This window comes from Callorhinus ursinus, unplaced genomic scaffold (assembly GCF_003265705.2).
Source record: "Callorhinus ursinus isolate GAN/ISIS: 27379988/994484 unplaced genomic scaffold, GSC_fseal_2.0 scaffold20, whole genome shotgun sequence".
Lineage (NCBI taxonomy): Eukaryota > Metazoa > Chordata > Mammalia > Carnivora > Otariidae > Callorhinus > Callorhinus ursinus.
In genome coordinates this window covers 28,667,906-28,682,699 of record NW_027397082.1, presented here as the reverse complement: position 1 = coordinate 28,682,699, position 14,794 = coordinate 28,667,906, and the positions used below count along the sequence as shown (strand labels likewise).

General features: G+C 40.0%; 1 protein-coding gene across 13 annotated transcripts in view; it reads right to left on the bottom strand.

Moving 5' to 3' along the window:
• Positions 1-9,280: 9,280 nt before the first annotated feature.
• The window catches only part of SLC16A12 (solute carrier family 16 member 12), a 75,577-nt gene continuing 70,063 nt past the window's right edge, over positions 9,281-14,794 (bottom strand). For all 13 annotated transcript variants that reach the window (XM_073904461.1, XM_025880479.2, XM_073904467.1 and 10 more), the window contains one exon: positions 9,281-13,138. In XM_073904461.1, coding sequence (XP_073760562.1) covers positions 12,864-13,138 — 275 coding nt within the window. In that variant the 3' untranslated portion in view covers positions 9,281-12,863. The remainder of the gene's footprint in view (positions 13,139-14,794) is intronic.

Sequence of the window (14,794 nt, the reverse complement as noted above, 5' to 3'; positions counted from 1 at the left end):
GAAAGTGTTTTATGTCACTTGGTGGCATTCAGCACTTCAATTCAGATAACCCGTACCTCTTAAAGAAGTTGAGAAAAAGTTTGTATATAAAAGGCTAATCATTGCAAATAACACCACAAATAATGGAAACACCTAACTTAAGTTGTCTTTATAATAGTAACAAAAATAAATCTTGGGGGTTTTTTTGTTTTGTTTTTTAAGATTTTATTTATTTATATATTTTTTGAGAGAACAAGTAGAGAGGAGAGGCAGAGGGAGAGGGAGAGGCAGGCTCTCCACTGAGCAGGGGGCCTGATGCCAGGCTCAATCCCAGGGATCCAGGATTGTGACCTGAGCCGAAGGCAGACACTTAACTGACTGAGCCACCCAGGCGCCCCATAAATCTTGTTTTTAAGCAAGATCTAATCTTGTTTAAGCAGTGTGACCAAGACCTAATCACTCTCTACTGAGCTCTGATCAAATTTGGCTCCATTCTGAGAAAGCTCCATCTTTGTGATACTAAGATAGCTGCCACATGTACTCTTGTCCCAATGTAGTGGAAAAGAGCATTTCTGCCCCCCCCCCCAGCCACCTAAGAAGTCCAAGTTTGCTGTCTGATGGGACCACCTGAGGTTGCATGCCATTCTCCAATCAGTCATCACGGCCAGGGAGGAAGTTATGCTCGTTAGTTAGGCTTGATACACATAGCTGGCCCCAAAATCGAGGAATAGGGAGAAAATCGACTTCCCTGGAAGCACAAGGATTGTAAGGTGCAGGGGTGAAATTATCAAGCAAACTGGTGTTGGATACTGACAGCCTAAACACCAAGGGTATATAGATTCAAATTACCTTCTTCCGCCACTCCATACAGCTCTCCTTAGCAAGTAAAATATTTTAAAAAGGAGCTAGAGTCATTCTTAACAGTGAAGCCCCTGGTAAACTATTTTGTTGGGATTTCAGGTGCTGTGTCTCCTTAGTCTAGTTCTCTTACTCCTCTTTTTTATTCCTTCAGATCTGCTCTCCACCTTAGCATCATAGAGAGCAGCCGGGTGTATAGAAGATGGAGGGAGGGAAGAAGACATACTCCCATTGTAGTGATGGCTACTGACTGGAATTCAGACAACTTCAGAAAATAAAACAACCAGAGGCATTATGGCCTATGAATGTGTCTGAAGTACCAAAGATGATTGTGTTAACTGAAATAATGACCTACATCCAGTAAAGCTGAGCAACCCCTGAAAAAGCCATTACCAGCTTATTAACCAGCTGCTGTGAGGTCTCCAGGCATTGAACAGGACTAGTTCAAATTCAAGGTGACAGAAGAGAGGATAAAAATAGGTATGGAAAGATCTGGACATTGAAGGACTAAACCAGATAACCCATGTGGTCAGCCTATATATATATGTGTATTCTGTGATGGCAAAGGCCCATGTAAAAATACTGCTTTGCATTCCCTATATTAGGTACTTTAGTGTGTCACCTTATTTAAACATCTCAGCACTGCAAATGAAGTTAGGCTTCAGAGAAGTTAACTAGGCTCAGAGAAGTTAAGTAACATTCTGAAAATCACATGACTACAAAGCTACTATGTGGTGGGACTAGGATTTAAAACCAAATCTGACCTAATTTATAGTCCACTCTCTCTCCATTGTATCAGTGGTTCACAACCCTAATCCTAAATTAGAGTCACTGGTTAAGCTCTTTAAAAACCAAATTCCCAGGTCTCATCACAGACCTACTAAGCCAGAACCTCTAGGGGTGAAGTCTGGAAATTTACATATTTATAAAACACCCAGAGTAATTCTGAGGATGAGCGGCGTAGGGAAATGACTGTTAGAGCCTATAATACCATTGGTGGGTGGCCTTGTTGTTCTATACCCTATGCATTCCATTTGCAAGTAGAAATCCTCAGGGGAACTGTGTGTTAGGTGAATGTTAACAACAGTCCAAATTTAGACACAGAATTCTCAATCTGTTATGTGCAAGCTCTCCAAATAAAGAGGTTAGGGGAAATAACTGAAGGAAAAAGCAAGAATGGTGAATCAGATTTGGGAAGGATCTTGCCTTTCTCTGGGTGAAAGGATCTGCCTTTCTCACATGGCCTTTCTCTGGGACCTCAGTATGAACTATAGATAGCCACCCTGTTCCTTTACCTTAAAGTACATAATAACTCCAACATTTGCCACCTAATTCATAAAACTCTCACATTCAGGGGCCATTCAGATAGTCAGGATAGTCAGAAAAGATTATTTGTCTCAACTAACTTGTTTTTAGAAATCTGCAGACAAGAGCCGCCTTATACACAGAACAAGTCTTTGGGAAACATGGCCTACCACAACACTTGTCAAACTTCAATGTGCATGTAAATCGCTTGGGAATCTTGTTAACAGGTAGGTTCTGATTCTGTAGATTTCACAGAGGGCCCGAGATTCTGCACTTTAAACAAGCTCCCAAGTTAATAACGATGTTGCTGTTCTTCAGGTAAGAGTCTACAACATTGCTCCTCAGATTTGGCTACACATTGGAATCACCTGAGAAGTTAAAAAAAACACTGGTGTCTGGGTCCCACCTCAGAGGCTGACGAAATTGGCATTACGATTTTTTTAAAAAAAGGTTTTACTTATTTACTTGAGAGAAAGAGAGACCGAGCATGAGCTGGGGAGAGACAGAGAGATAGGGACTGGGAGAGGGACAAGCAGACTCCATGTGGGCCCAACTCAGGGCTTGATCCCAGGACCCTGAGATCATGACCCAAGCCGAAGTCAGATGCTTAACCAACTGAGCCACCTAGGCACCCAACATTATGATTTTTAAGTTCCCTCGGTGAAACTATTGTGCTGCAAAGTTTGAGAGCCTTTGGTCTATGACATGGAAAATATAAACAGAGAATAAAATTAGGCTAATAGGCTTAAGTAAGGGGATCCGAAATTCCTCAAGTATCTTGTTTTTATTTGAATCTCAGTATGTAACACAATACTTGGTATGTAATAAGTCTAACAAAAGTTGCCTGAATTGGACTGCATAGTATCCTGCCCCCACCTCTGAAAGCCCACCTTACCAATTGACTCAAAACCTGTGAAATGGGTCCATATCAGACTAGTTAGATAAACTCATCATATGGCCTGATAAAGGCTAGGATATCAGGCCTGAGTTTATTTCTTTGCCTAATAGACAAACCAAAAAATATGCTCAGAAAGTGGTTGTGATTGCCCTTCAGGTAATTTGCCCCTTCAAGAAAACAGAAGTGCCTCTTTCACAGCCTCTTGGAAGCTATTTTGTTCAGCACTGAAGCTATGCTCCCAGCCTCACAAAAGCTGAGATAAACCCTTTCAACAAGTGGATCAGCCAGCAGGAAAACTGGCTTCAGAGTAATGGACCTTTTAAACATATTTTCTGTCCTCTCTGGGTGCAGAGCTGATCTTAGCAGTTGATTACATGATATCTGCTCGACTTTCAAGGACAACATAAGCAGTCAGTATTTTTTTCTAAAAGCCCGAGATGCAAATTAGCTCGGTTCAAGAAAAACTGCATAGACCCCCAGAACTTTAGAACCAGGAGGACCCTGCTCTAACCAAATATATCAATAAGAAAGTTGGGACCCAGATTGGTGATGTCACTTAAGATCTCCTATCTATTTTATGGACTATAATTTCTTCTCCTTGCTCCTGGTTCAGCAGTACTCTTCACTGTTTGACAATTTCTACCTATAATCAGTAATATTCCTATACCAATTAAACTTTAATTGACAGTTTGGCCATGATGTGACTATGCCTAAATGACATCAACCACAACACAAGCAGGCCCAAGGATGGTTCTTTTATGGAATGTGTTTGTTGTTGAGATTAAAGGCGCCTGGGTGGCTCAGTTGGGTAAGTGACTGCCTTCAGCTCAGGTCATGATCCTGGAGTCCCGGGGTCGAGTCCTGCATCAGGCTCCCTGCTCAGCGGGGAGTCTGCGTCTCCCTCAGACCCTACCCCCTCTCATGCTCTCTCTCTCTCTCTATCTCATTCTCTCTCTCAAATAAATAATAAATAAAATCTTAAGATCTTAAAAAAGAATATAACAAATATAAAACAAATTAAAATTTAGCATGATTTTGTATAATCGGTGGATTATAAGAAATGAGAATCAATTTGGCCTTGACAGTTAGAATAGTCTCCTTTGAGTAGTTCATGGACAATACTATTATAACCCTATAATCCCCAGCTACAAGGATTATATTGACGGAGGGTCCCATCTGCTATATACTAACGTCCATCATTGCATTTGCATTGAGGCCCTTCTTCCCAGCATGGCAGGGACACTAACTCAGGCCCTGACCTGGGAGATGTACAACTCCTTTGACAGGTGACCTAGGCTCAAGGATTCCCCATCAGCCTTGCCAAATTTTACTTAAAACTATACTGTACTTTTGGGCACCTGGCTGGCTCAGTCGGTGGAGCATGTGACTCAACTTCAGGGTCGTAAGTTTGAGCCTCATGTTGGGTTATAAAGATTACTTAAAAATAAAAACTTAAAAAAAATACTATACTGAATTCTAAGATGCTTCCATCCAACTTTTCTCCTTCTCTCTCTCCTGCACTTGGAGTCAGACTTGAATCTCATGGCTTTCCGAGCCTCTCTTTGCTCCAGTCCATTTTCTCTCACAGATGTTTCCCTAATAATTTTTTTTTTTTAAGATTTTATTTATTTGATAGAGAGAGAGACAGCGAGAAAGGAAACACAAGCAGGGGGAGTGGGAGAGGGGGAAGCAGGCTTCCCGCCCGAGCAGGGAGCCTGACCCCAGGACTCTGGGATCATGACCTGAGCTGAAGGCAGACGCTTAACGACTGAGCCATCCAGGCGCCCTAGAGCTATTTTATATTTAATGGCCAACCTTTTATCATGTAGCTTTCTGCTCTGACACTTCCTCCTCTCCTCTTCCTGACTTCTCTCCCAGGACGAAGATTCTTGTGTCTCTCCAATTCTCTTCTTAGCCAAGGTTCTCTGAATCACTGAGATGTGCTTTCTTCTCTGTAGCTTCCTCTTTTCCTGTGATTAAGTCATATACACCTCATCTGACCCCAAACAAAACTCCCACTTTCTCTGGTAGTTTCATATTTACTAAAATAAATTTTTCATTAAGCATTTTGTTGTATTTCACTATAAGTGAATTAAAAAACAGCACCTAATTGCTAGAAACATGCACAGAAATGCCACGTATGTATTCCCATATTTGCTCTGAAGCTAGAAGTCTCTATAAGTGATGAACTAGAATTCTCAAGATCTCCTTTCAAGGTGGCACCTAGGCAGAATAAACAATGAAATAATGAAGGTGAGATGTGTAAGCTTTGGGAAAGCCATATCTCATGAGAGGACAGATGTGCCTCACGGATAAACTCTGAAGGACAAGCATGGATTGGTGTCACTTGAACACTGAAGACAACACACTGGCCTTTCCCTCAAAAAAAGCCATTTCTGTCTAAGCTGCTTACACTCCTACAACCAGGGTAAAAGGGGGTGAAGGTAAAGAAAGAAAGAGATGAACATGCAAGAGTTCAGAAGTCAGCCTATAGAGGAGTTCCCTCTCTTCATATCTCTAACCAGCAGTTTGGAGCAAAGCCCTAAGGAAAAGGGAATGCTAATTTAGCGACATCTGTAGATGCTGGTGACATATGAATAACCATAGCTAACTCCTACACAGAATACACTACGTAGCAGGTACTGTTCTAAGTACATTTTATGTATTAAACTTACAAAATCCACACAAAATCCCTATAATCATTTTTATTCTTTCCTTTGCATATGAATAAACCAAAATTTGGAGAAATTAAGTAAGCCCAAGATCACATAGCTAAGAAGTGGAAAAGGGACTCAAACCCTAGATGTTTGGTTCTAGAATCTAACATTTGACCACCATACAGCATTTTCGAAATAGTATTAAAATTTGGAATGAGGGAAGATAGGACCAATCTTTACAGAGACTGTAGGACAATGCTACAGAGGATCACACCAAGCTCAGACATTCTACAATCATAGGTCACCCAACACTGTTTTACATAGGGTCCCAAAACTTCCAGAAGGAATTATGAAAAAGAACTAGTTGTCCTCATTAACTGCCTTTGATACTGGGGTTAAAAGGTGCTCTGAAACCACGGGGGGCTGAAAGAGAAGGAAACAACAAACTTCCATGTTTATTCTAAGACTGGCCTTGTCCAATTGAACTATAATTGGAGTCGTCACCAAATTTTGGGAGGTGGTCTCACTAATTCCAGCAGATGGCAGTGCTGTATAACACGTCAATTTAAAACAAAGCAAAACAAAACAAAACTTCCTGAAGCTCTGGACTCTTTAAGAGAGAAAACTCACAAATGATTCTTTTTTTGTTTTTTTAAAATTTTTATTTATTTAATCTCTACACCCAACGTGGGGCTCAAACTCACAACCCAAGATCAAAAGTTTGCATGCTCTTCCAACTGAGCCAGCCAGGCACCCCTAAATGGTTCCCTTTTAGAGTTGAGAAGTAAATATTGAAGTATAGCCCCATTCCCTGAAAATTTCTGTTTTCAATTTAGAGACACCAAATGCAACCCCAAATCTCAGCAATATCCAAAGTCCCAAACACCCTTATGGATCCCCTCATCAGAACATTTATTAATGTTAACTAGTGTTTAGTGCTCCATTGGCCTTGGGTATCTGCTGGAACCTCAGGTAGCCACATAAAGTGGCTGCCCCACATCCCTTTCCCCTACTCCCAGCTTCTTACCCTAAAAAGAGTACAGGATGATTCCAGCCCATTCAGCCCAGTACCTGAGTTCCTTGGAATGGCCTCAAATTTCTCCAGCACTTAAAGAATTCTTCCTCTCCTAACCTCCATAGTATGCAGTGCCCCTAGCTTCAGGTCAGCATTTAACAACTTCATGGTATTGTTCTCATGGTGATGGTTTCCATTTACCAATTAGGCAATTAACTTGAATTCATGGAAGGTGTGCTCTCTGTATTTTTAATTTCCTACCATAAAAACACGATATCAGATTCTGATGAGGTGCTTAATAGTCATTAATTGATTAAACCCTCTCACCAACTCTGAAAAATGTTTGCCAGCATGCTAATTTTCAGTAATTTTCAGTTTGAGGCCAGCCACAGCACTGTGCAAAAGACTCCAGGCAGGGATTTCAGCTCCTGACCAAATAGTGGTGTAGTTTTCCTGTAAAGGAAAAGCAGCTTGTGCGGTACCTTTACCTGAAATCCCATCTTTTCATACGTGAGGCACAGGTGCTCCACCTTTTCCTAATGTCCCAGGGCTCCTTGTGTAAGCCCCCACCCCTAGGCCTTCTACTCAATTTGAATAAAACAGAGCTTTCTAATTAAGCCTGTTTGGGTTGAACACAGTGATATCATTTTTACTTTCAGGCCTCAATCAAAAGTTTTAGTTATTTCCTGTATTTCTACCAACTCTTCTCTTTGCTACCTTTATTTGCTTTTCCAAACCTGTCCCATGATACTCAGTGCTCTGGAGCTCCGACTATTCATGGGACACTTCTCACCAGGTGTCTTATTTAGACTCACAAATTGTAAATATCTAACACTTTGTATCCATTCTGGGTGCAAGAGCAACTTCAAGCAGACCTAACCCTTCAATCAGCCCCAGTCCTGCTGTGTTACAATTCTCATTAGCAGTTTTTCTATTCATTCTTTTTTTTTATTCATTTACTCACCAAGTATTTATTGAGTGCCTACTATATTTTAGGCACTGGACTGACTGGTGAGTAGTCAGTCAGTATGATCCCTAGCCTCAGAAAGCTTGTGGTTTTGTGGAGGAGATGACATCTTAAAATAAACACACAAGTGAATATTAATTATAATTAAAATATATTCTTTAAAGGAAAAAAACAGAGTGTTATGAGAATGTAATGTGGGTGGTGATAGTGGGGATATATAGTTTAGATGGGGCAGTGGTTAAAGATGGGCTTTCTAGAAAGTGACATTTAAACTGTGCCCCAAAAGTTGAGAAATGAGCACACTGAAGGATCAAAATGACCTGGGGAGCCTATAGGGAAGGGCACTGCAGTATAGCGGGCAGCAAGAGTACAGCCCAACGTGAGGTTTGGAAGTTAGGCAGGGGCTACACCCTGCTTGCCCTTGTAGACCATATTCCAGTACTGAATGCTCATACCAGACCTGTAACTTGTGATTCTAAAATAGGCTCTCCTCTCCCCTGTTGAACTTTGAAACCAGAGTCAGATGTCCAAATGCTTCCCTCTGCTTGAGCAGGGATTGGCAAATGTAGACCCAGAGGCTTTCAGAGTCTGCTGGAATCTCAGGTAACCACATACCCCTTTCCCTCATTCTTATCTTCTTCCCCACCCTGAACCACACCGACTCTGCTCAGGACCCAGTTGTAGAAACAAGTTCTCTGGGACTGAGAATATGTCTTCACCATTGCTAGGACTGGGGCCTCTAATTCTTCCATCATTGTGTCAGTGGGAAAAAAACCTAACTTACCATCACAAAAGAAACAATTTTATGGGAAAACTGAAAGGATCATATTTTAAAATGTTAACTTTAATGCTTTTTAATGTCAATTCAAATCTTAAGTTGATCACACATTAACTCCTTAAAAATAAAATGCTTTTTATTTAATTTTAGATCAGTCCTACGTCCAGACTCCTCAGAGGCCTCTGATGGTTAAATAATTAAGAATAATAATGAATGTAATAATCATAACTCTTTTCCAAAATTCAAAAGCACTTTTCACTTATTTGACACTTCCTTAAGCTACAGGAAGATAGATCACATCAGGGCTGGGGAGAGAAGAAGAGTTTTAACCTGTAATTCGGACACCCAAAGTCCGCAGAAAGAAAGGGGACCCAATCAGCTTCGTAATGATGTGGTTCATTAACAGGTGATACCAACCACCCATACCCTCTGCTTGCACGAATAAATTATTCTTGCCAGGTTCAGTTATTCCTTGACAGCTGAAGGAAGACATGTCCTGTCAGCATGTTGATATATTTCAAACAGCTTCATCATGGGGGAGGGTAAAGGGCAGATAATTGTAGATGCTATGGGATGGTTATGTCAAGTTCATTTTACTGTTCTATTTTTGTACATGTTTGAAAATTTCCATAATAAAATGTTTTAAATGTCAGTCTTTTTACTGTGTTTAGCATTTCCAGATCCCTCTACCAAATATTTCTCTGTGTTATGGGACAAAACCCCAGGCATGTCTCACTGGAAGCTGCTCTGGAAACAGGTATAAAAATCTATTGTTTGGGGCGCCTGGGGACTCAGTCGGTTAAGCGTCCGCCTTCAAGCTCAGGTCGTGATCCCGAGGTCCTGGGATCCAGCCCCGCATTGGGCTCCCTGCTCAGTGGAGAGTCTGGTTCTCCTTCTCCCTTTGCCCCCCTCCCCACTTGTGCTCGCTCTCTCTCTCTTAAATAAATACATAAAATCCTTTAAAAAATCTTTAAAAATTTATTGTTTGGTGGAGTCAGAAAAAAATAAAGACTCGAACTTTGAAGTATGAGACGAGAAACACAGATATCTACCTTGAGTTCACACTACTTCAGTACAATAAACAGTTTCAGAATTAGACCCATTGAGACCAGGAAGGTGAGTACCAGATAGACATGACTATCTTTGTCATAACTGGGCAATGGTGCAGGCACTTAAGGAAGAATTCAACTCCTGACTGAGAAAACATGATTCTGGTAATGCAGAAGATAGAACTCTCTTTTGGGACAAAGTATGCTTCCCAACCTTCTCTCTGCTACACATGCATAAATGCTCCCAAAGAGAGGCCTGGATCAATAAACAGCAAATTAAATCACTTAGCCCGGAAGTAGTGGTCTTGATAGGACCAGACTCTTGGGAAAATTCTTGGAAATCTCTGTTCTAGAATCTTTCCATCTACACGAATTGGGAGAGTAAATCATAATCCAAAGGATGTTATCTTCCCAAAGGAGGGCCAGTTTCCAAATGGCTTTTTGAACCCACATAAAAAGAAAACCCAAGTAGGCACAAAGGGAAGGTGCCCCAGTTTTCACATCTATCAAATGGTGATAATATAGGTTATTATGGGAATTAAATAAGACAATGCATAGGAAGTGCTTAGCACAGTAGCTAATACATTGGAAGTATTCAATGAATGGGTTTGGCTTTTGTAAATTATTTGATTGTTTACCACATCTTTGTTTATTTTTTTTAAAGATTTTATTTATTCATTTGACGGAGAGAGAGAGAGACAAGCAGGGGGAGAAGCAGAAGGAGAGGGAGAGGGAGAAGCAGACTCTCCGTGGAGCAGGGAGCCCGCTTACGGGGCTCGATCCCAGGACCTGGAGATCATGACCTGAGCCGAAGGCAGATGCTTAACCATCTGAGCCACCCAGGCGCCCCTGTTTACCACATCTTTGTATGCTAGCTACATTTTAGCATAACTCAGACAAGCCCACTCACCATTCAATCCAAACCCCCTGTACAGGGAAAAATGTTTTTCCAAACACAAATATAAACTCACTTTATTATAATGCTTTTGAAATAAGAAAATATTAGCATAAATATCTGATCTATTAGTAAAATCACAATCTGAAAAAAAGGCCCAATGGTACAATGTATCTATAGAAATTAGTTTCTTTGCTTTTCTAGTCAGTCAATTTCAAAGTAGAACTTGCAGTGATATAAAGTAATATTTAAGATGTAGAATCATCACACCACAATTTTGTTCTTGATTCTGCAAAATGCATCATTCTTACAAATTCCTCTCTTTTGAAATAAACAGTAGAGGCACATGGAACCTTAACAGTAAAATTTTGTGAAGTTGACAATGGTAGACTCTAAGATCTACATTTTCCCTGCTGGTTTTCTAAAACTGCTGCTCCAAAAGGGAAAGTAAAATATAAATTTATGCATGTATGAAGTAAAAATATCCAAAATATTTTATATAAATTTTTAAAAGCTCTGGTTTCTATACCCATTTTTCATGAACACTTATAATACTTTAGAGAAATTATATTGCAGAGCTGGATAAACAAAATTTTACTGTGATCACTAGGAAAAATATGTATAAGAATATTTATAACTATATTTCAAAAAATCTTTAGGCTTGAAGATTCAAGAAATGACATTCAGTGTAAAGTGCTGTTCCAAACACATATAAGTTCATTTTTAACTTTGACTTTTTACAGATATTTTCCAAATATTGTTTTAAAATTGCAAGTGACAAAGTAAATGGGTTTAAACTAAAGTCTTAAACTAAGTAAAAAGATAACAGGCAACATTCAAATTTATCTTTGGAAAAGAACTATGAAATACTACAGCTTTCTTCCGTTAAATCAAGTCAGTATTTCATTCTGAAAGCAATGTATTAATATGTAACTTTATGAAATAATCCAGTTATAGGCAAAGACTCTTGTTATACATGCTTAGTCAACCCAGGATCTGCTTCAGTGCTGGTGTTTGTGAGGCCTCTTGAGGGGACAGTGGGTTAAATGGCTTTCGGGGTCAAAATATTTCTTTGAGGTTCAGATTTAAAATTTTTCAATAGTTAAAATCCCCTTTCAATTGTGTAACTTGCTCCTAATTTATAGGTATGACATGATTTGGGGATGCAGCGCTATCATTCTGCAGATTTAAAGTGGTTGGAGACAAGCTGGGGGATCTGGCCTTTCTCTTCTCTCCCGTGTTCTCCCTCTGGAAAGTCAGAAATTATTCCAAACTACAGGAAAACAGAGTACTTGAGAATGAGTAAACTATTCTAATCCAATGAGTGTAGGTATGTGAGAGAGTTCTATGAACTGTAAAGTATCACACCATTAGTCTTCTTAACCTTCTCTTCTCTCTCCCCTGACCAAAGCTCTAATTAATGAGAGTGCTCTGATGCGGAGCTGAACCCCTGAAGCCTTCTCACTCAGCTGAAGAGGCCCATCAAGTTTCTAACGATTATCCATAAAGAGATCAAGAGCAGTGGACATTGGAACAAGAATTAACACAGGGAGAAAGGAATCTCACCTTTAGAATATTTTTCAGGCTAACCTCCCAAGTTCTGTTTTGGGTAATGATGAACCTAAATGTTTGATCTGAAAAGAAAACTCCCATCAGAGACCTGCTGATTCAAGAATTCAATTCCTGCCCAGTTGGAATACTGCCAACATTTTTCAGTTCCTAGCAGGAATGTGTATACAATTCAAATAAAAGCTTTGTTTCTAATGAAAAAAAAAGAGAAGGAAGTGTTGGTATTAACATTTCAGGTAAGATTTAGAAATCACACTTGTGACTTGGTGTATTCGGTTGAATTCAGCATTATATGTGATAGGAACAGCAGTGAGTGCCTGATCAGAGGGGAGGGGCTCAGCCTTAGGAAGAAAGCTTTCAGTGGAGTTGGAAGGTGAAGATGCCAAACCTTTCTCATAGTGGAGTTTCTCATTAGGGTTTTACATGGAGTTGTGGAAGAATGCTTTAGATTTCTCAAAAGGCAGTGATTAATACAGACCCCTTTCTCCAGAAAAGCATAAAGTAAACAAATCTACATGTCACTGTTTCTGTTTACATTCTGAGAGAGTAAGATGGAGGGGCAGAGAGTTTGCAACAAAGCTTCCCAATGTCATCTGCTTTGGTCCTGCTTCGAAATTACCCCTAATTAACAGCTAATTATAGCAGCAGTGTCCTGACATTCTCCATAGAGCAATGCTCATTGCCTGAAAGATAGTTCAATTGTGAGTACAAATCCCAAATGAGGAAACTCTGAGCCAGTCCTGCTTGCTTTGTTGCTATTTTCCCCTATAAACATGTTAATAAAACAATAATAATAATTTCCTTGGAAGGCAATGCTTCTGCCAAAATTAAACGCTTCTGAGACATGTACAATCCCATGGTGCCCCCTCTCTCAGCCCTGAAGATTCCCAGGCTCAAGCCACTGGCCGTGTGGGGCTGTAACGAGGCACTGTTAGAGCCACAGATTGCTCATCTTTGTGATCTAACTCTCTTGCTACAGAGTAAGCCACCGATCCATTGGTCCATAGTTGCAGCTTAGGGTCAGATTCTTTGGCAAGGAACCACAGCTGGGTTTTTCTCATCTTCTTTACAAGTCTAGCGAAGCCAAGCAACACAGAGCTCAGTATCATTGAAAACCCACAGAGAAGAAATGCCGCGGTATAGCTCCCAGTCATGTCAACAAGCCGTCCTGTAACAAGCAACAGCAAAATTACATTGTTGAGTGGAAAATCCAATTACGTACCGACTCCCAAATCTAATAATTTCTAAGGCTAATAAACAATAGATCGCCAGTGCCACCATTGTAATTTTGACACAAAAAGCAGATCTAAAAATGTTGTGCAGCAACTGAAAAACACATTGTTTCCTAGGAAAACTCCTAAAATGGATTGTTGTTCCGTAAAGTACTTGGACAAGTGTCCTGTTCTTAGTAATCACACAACCAATATTATTATCAATACCAGCAAATGTGGAAGAAAAGATAAAAATAGTGTCTTTCAAAGTACTGATGTTGGGATATTTATGCCTGCTGTCAAGAGAGTATAATTGTCCTGAATGTTAGCAGTATTCCCAGTACCCATGTACTGTCTATCTGGAGTAATATAACATGCTTCTGGATAAAGCAGAATTCAAATTTTCAGTTGGAACCAGTCTCTGCACCTGCTGCAGTTTGAAAATCAGAACCTCGGGCCATTGTAGAAGTTGCCGATGTAAAACTTCACTAGGTATCATTTTGCAATCATGGCCTTTCCCCCCTTTATTTCTTCTTGCAACAAATTAATCTCAATAGCTATTCCAGCTCTAAATTTTGAGGAGAACCAGAGCATATGATATGCAAAACATAGGCCACAATGATCAGAAAATCAACGGGGTCAAATTAGACCTTGGTAGGCAATTATGTTGGGATTAAAAAGTTTTTTAAAAACTCCTCTAAATTGGGGTGCCTGGGTGGCTCAGTTGGTTGAACATCCGACTCTTGGTTTCGGCTTAGGTCACAATCTCAGGGTCATGAGATCAAGCCCCACATCAGGCTCTGCACTCAGTGAGGAGTCTGCTTGAAGATTCTGTCCCCCTACCCCTCCCCCTCCTTTCTCTCTCTCTCTCTCTCAAATAAATAAAATAAATCCTTTAAAAAAATTCCTCTAAACTTAAATCCATGGAAAAGTATATGATTTTTTCCTTTCATCCACTCCAATTCGTTAGTCAAAAATGGTATGGAGAAATTGTTATAAGCCCCACAAAGTTTCCTGCAATCCAAACTATTCTGAAATATTTTAACTATTGTGTGACTTACTTATGCATTTCTGTAGCACCAAACAGAAGAGACTGAATAGAGAGTTGTCATTTTAAAGGTAATTAAATAAGAGAAGTATTACGGTAAGAACCTCACACCCTAATCCTCCAATGCCTGGCAACAGGTACAATGTCTGATTTGCCAAAGTAAGGCCATGGATTGAAAAAAGATCCAGGAATCCCAATTTCATTGATGCACTATTACTTTTTAACAGAATTAGAGAATTACACTGCTCCTAAAGGTTGGTAAACACAAAAATTGGCTATTGAGGAAGAATGTGGGGACGTTTTGGGGGCAGTTTCCCAAAATGAAGCACTAAACATGTAGTCCTATATTACCGAATTTAAACTGACCAGGATTTTTTATCCACAACCACAAAGCAACCACAGTTTCCCCTAGTTTGCTGCTTTAGCAATCACTAGAATTCTAAACTGTTTATTTACAACATCAGCTAAAGAAGAAATCCTGCCTTCTTCAAAAATTCCCTTCCTTTCCTCTAAGCAAATGTTTGGCTCATTTCTTTTTTTCCTATCTTCAGGGACCTTCACTCTC